Here is a 3,067-nt window from a genome sequence, read left to right on the forward strand (position 1 = left end):
ACGACCCAGTAGTTGATGGCTAGGTTTGATGGCTATATATATTAAACGCTAGGTTTTCATAATTGTTTTATAGTACTAGCAAAAGTATGAATAAACATATTTGATTATCATACCTATGGATTAAGCCACGTTAATTAAAACAAATTAAAACAATAGAATGATTGGCTTGATGCCACATGGCATGATTAATCAGTAATATTTGCAAAAAAGCATTGTATATATAGTTATATACTAATTAACTTTATACTACCACTTGCCCACCTCCGTTGAAAAATGCAAAATAAAATAATTCTCACTTTTGGTCACCTTTGCTTCTCTCTTTCTATAAGTAGTCCGCATTTTGAGTTCAAAACCACATAATCCCTCTCTTTGTACTCCAATAAAAAACATGACTAGTGAACTTAGAATCTTAAATCGTGTCCTCGTATTTTTCGGGTTGATACAGGTTATAACACATGTAGTTGCTGGTCAACAGCAAGTTCCTTGTTACTTCATATTTGGAGACTCATTGGTTGATAGTGGTAATAACAATGAACTCAATACGGCAGCTAAAGCCAATTATTGGCCTTATGGGGCTGATTTCCCACAAGGTGTTAGCGGTAGATTTACCAACGGTCGAACCATTGCAGATATCATCGGTCGGTGAAGTATATCACTTTTAGATTTTTTTTTCTAGAGAAAACACAATTTAATATGTTGTTTTCATGATTACAGGTGCACTTCTAGGATTTTCTAAGTTCATTCCACCTTATGCTACAGCAACTGACCAAGAGATCAGTGCCGGAGTAAACTACGCTAGTGGTAGTGCGGGTATCAGAGAGGAATCTGGAAGTCATCTGGTAATCAAAATCTATTGGTATTCGATGATTTTGTTTTTGTTTTCGAAGCATCCATAAAATAAATTATATATAACAAAAATATTTATTAGGTAAAACGCAGTTATTAATAAGAACGTTAAGAACAAAATATATTATTCATATTTCGTTATTTGTTATCTCATTACAGGGTGATCGGGTCTGCATGGATGTTCAGTTACTTAATCACGAAAAAATCATTAATCGCCTTACAGGCTTAGACAACAACAAAACCTTTACCAATGAATACCTGAAAAAATGCATTTACTTAACAAATATAGGAAGCAATGACTACATTAATAACTACTTTATGCCTACCATTTACCCTACCAACACCACATACACCACCGACCAATATGCAACAACCCTTGTCCAACAGTACTCCCAACAACTAAAGGTACATAAACCTTAATATTTATTTTGTTCATATCAACAACACTTGTTTTTTAAAATTTGTTTCACATGATAGACGTTGTACAATATGGGAGCTCGGAAGATTGTTGTGTTTGGTCTTGGCCAAATAGGATGCACTCCAACTGAGATAGCAAGGTATGGCACCAACGGGAGACCTTGCGTACAATGGGTTGATGACACAGTTAAGCTATTTAATGACAATCTTAAGAGCCTTGTTGATGAGCTCAACTCTAACTTTTTGGATGCAAGATTCACTTTCGTCAACCTCACTAGTATATCATCACCACAGGGAGGTAAAGCACGAGTGTAAACATATCAAATTTGTAGTGTGTTCCATGTTGACTACAACATAATACGTAATCTTAAAAGGGGTCAGTTACACACACACCCTCTGACATCTAATATCACTCTGTTTTTAATGGCCATCCAAATAAAGGTTGGACCACCATTTTGGCTGAAAAAATTTCAAAATTTGACCGGCTATGGTTAGAATAGTCGTCAGGATAGAGGTCAGATGACTTTCTTACCATAAAGTTTCAAGTCCGTCCGTCTATAGTCATGACAGTCGTCATGATACTTTTCGAATGGTCGTTATAACCAATAATTTTCAAAGTTTGAGTTTTTTTTTTGGACAAAACGACAGATTAAGTGTTTTGTGGCCTCTCATTTAATGGTGTGAAATTTGATGTGGTGGACGTAGCTATAGTCTATGGCACGACCTTTTTTAAAATGGGTGGTATTTGTTTAATTGAATGTATGGATTTTGCAGATATACCAGAACCGAATGCTACTTGTTGTCAAATTAGGGATGATGGTCAATGTGTTCAGGATTCAAACCCTTGTCTTCTTCGAGCATTGACTATTTTCTATGATGGTTTTCATCCCAGCGAAATTACAAACAGTGTCATTGCATCAAGGTCATACATTGCGGTGGCTTCCACGGATACATATCCATATGATATTAATCGTTTGGCTAGCATGAACATTGAATAAGATTGAATGATGCATATGCCTTTGTCGTTCTGTTGGACGAATTAATTCAAATCTCCAAGTTATCTATCTTTTGTTTATGCATGTGTCGAATAAGGGGTTCAACCTTGGACCAAGCATTTAGTTTGATTTCGGATTGTTCCTATCTTGTTTATGCTTGAAGCTTGTTTAAGTTCAAAGCTTGTTCTATATATGTTACTTTCTGATTCATTCCAATCCAATCTTTTCATTTGACTTGTTCTTTTTAAAACCTTTTATCATTATGAACAGATCCAACAAGTTCCATGTATGCATTACAAATAAGCAAATCAAATATAAGATAATAACATCTTATAATACGTGTATGTTTGTATTCAAAGCTTCCGTTATAACAATATCCACAACTTAGTTAATAAGGATAACATATATTTTATGTGCAAATTAGATAATGTTGTTCACTACCATTAAAGGAAAAATAAAGCCCAAAAGCGAGGATCAAAACCGTCACAAAGATAGTTGTGAAGGTTTTTTTGCCAAGACAAAAATGTTGCCGCTAATATGACATGGCCGGGATGGTTTATGCCCAATCAACATGTCAATTTCAAGTGACATACAGGAAATAATGTCTTCTTATTTTCTGCCGATCAACCCTCGATTAACCGCTAGGACAAAACTGTTGCCGCTAATATGACATGGGATGGTTTATGCCCAATCAACATGTCAATTTAAAGTGACATACGAGAAATAATGTCTTCTTATTTTCTGCCGATAATCCTCAATTAATCGCTAGTCGTCACCCATCGACTTGTCGCTGATTGATCCTCACTTGT

At 35.3% G+C, this 3,067-nt stretch overlaps 1 protein-coding gene across 1 annotated transcript; it reads left to right on the top strand.

Annotated features, from left to right (window-relative positions):
* The first annotated feature begins 343 nt into the window (after window positions 1–343).
* Window positions 344–2,424, top strand: LOC143536457 (GDSL esterase/lipase At5g45670-like). Its single transcript, XM_077030442.1, has 5 exons — window positions 344–638; window positions 715–839; window positions 1,006–1,251; window positions 1,324–1,561; window positions 2,038–2,424. The coding sequence occupies exons 1-5, from the start codon at window positions 389–391 to the stop codon at window positions 2,259–2,261; spliced, it is 1,083 nt and encodes a 360-aa protein (XP_076886557.1). The 5' UTR covers window positions 344–388; the 3' UTR covers window positions 2,262–2,424.
* The last annotated feature ends 643 nt before the right edge of the window (window positions 2,425–3,067 follow it).

This window comes from Bidens hawaiensis, unplaced genomic scaffold, assembly GCF_021521415.1.
Source record: "Bidens hawaiensis isolate Kalapana, Puna unplaced genomic scaffold, B.hawaiensis_p1.1 tig00010809_1, whole genome shotgun sequence".
NCBI classification, from domain to species: domain Eukaryota; kingdom Viridiplantae; phylum Streptophyta; class Magnoliopsida; order Asterales; family Asteraceae; genus Bidens; species Bidens hawaiensis.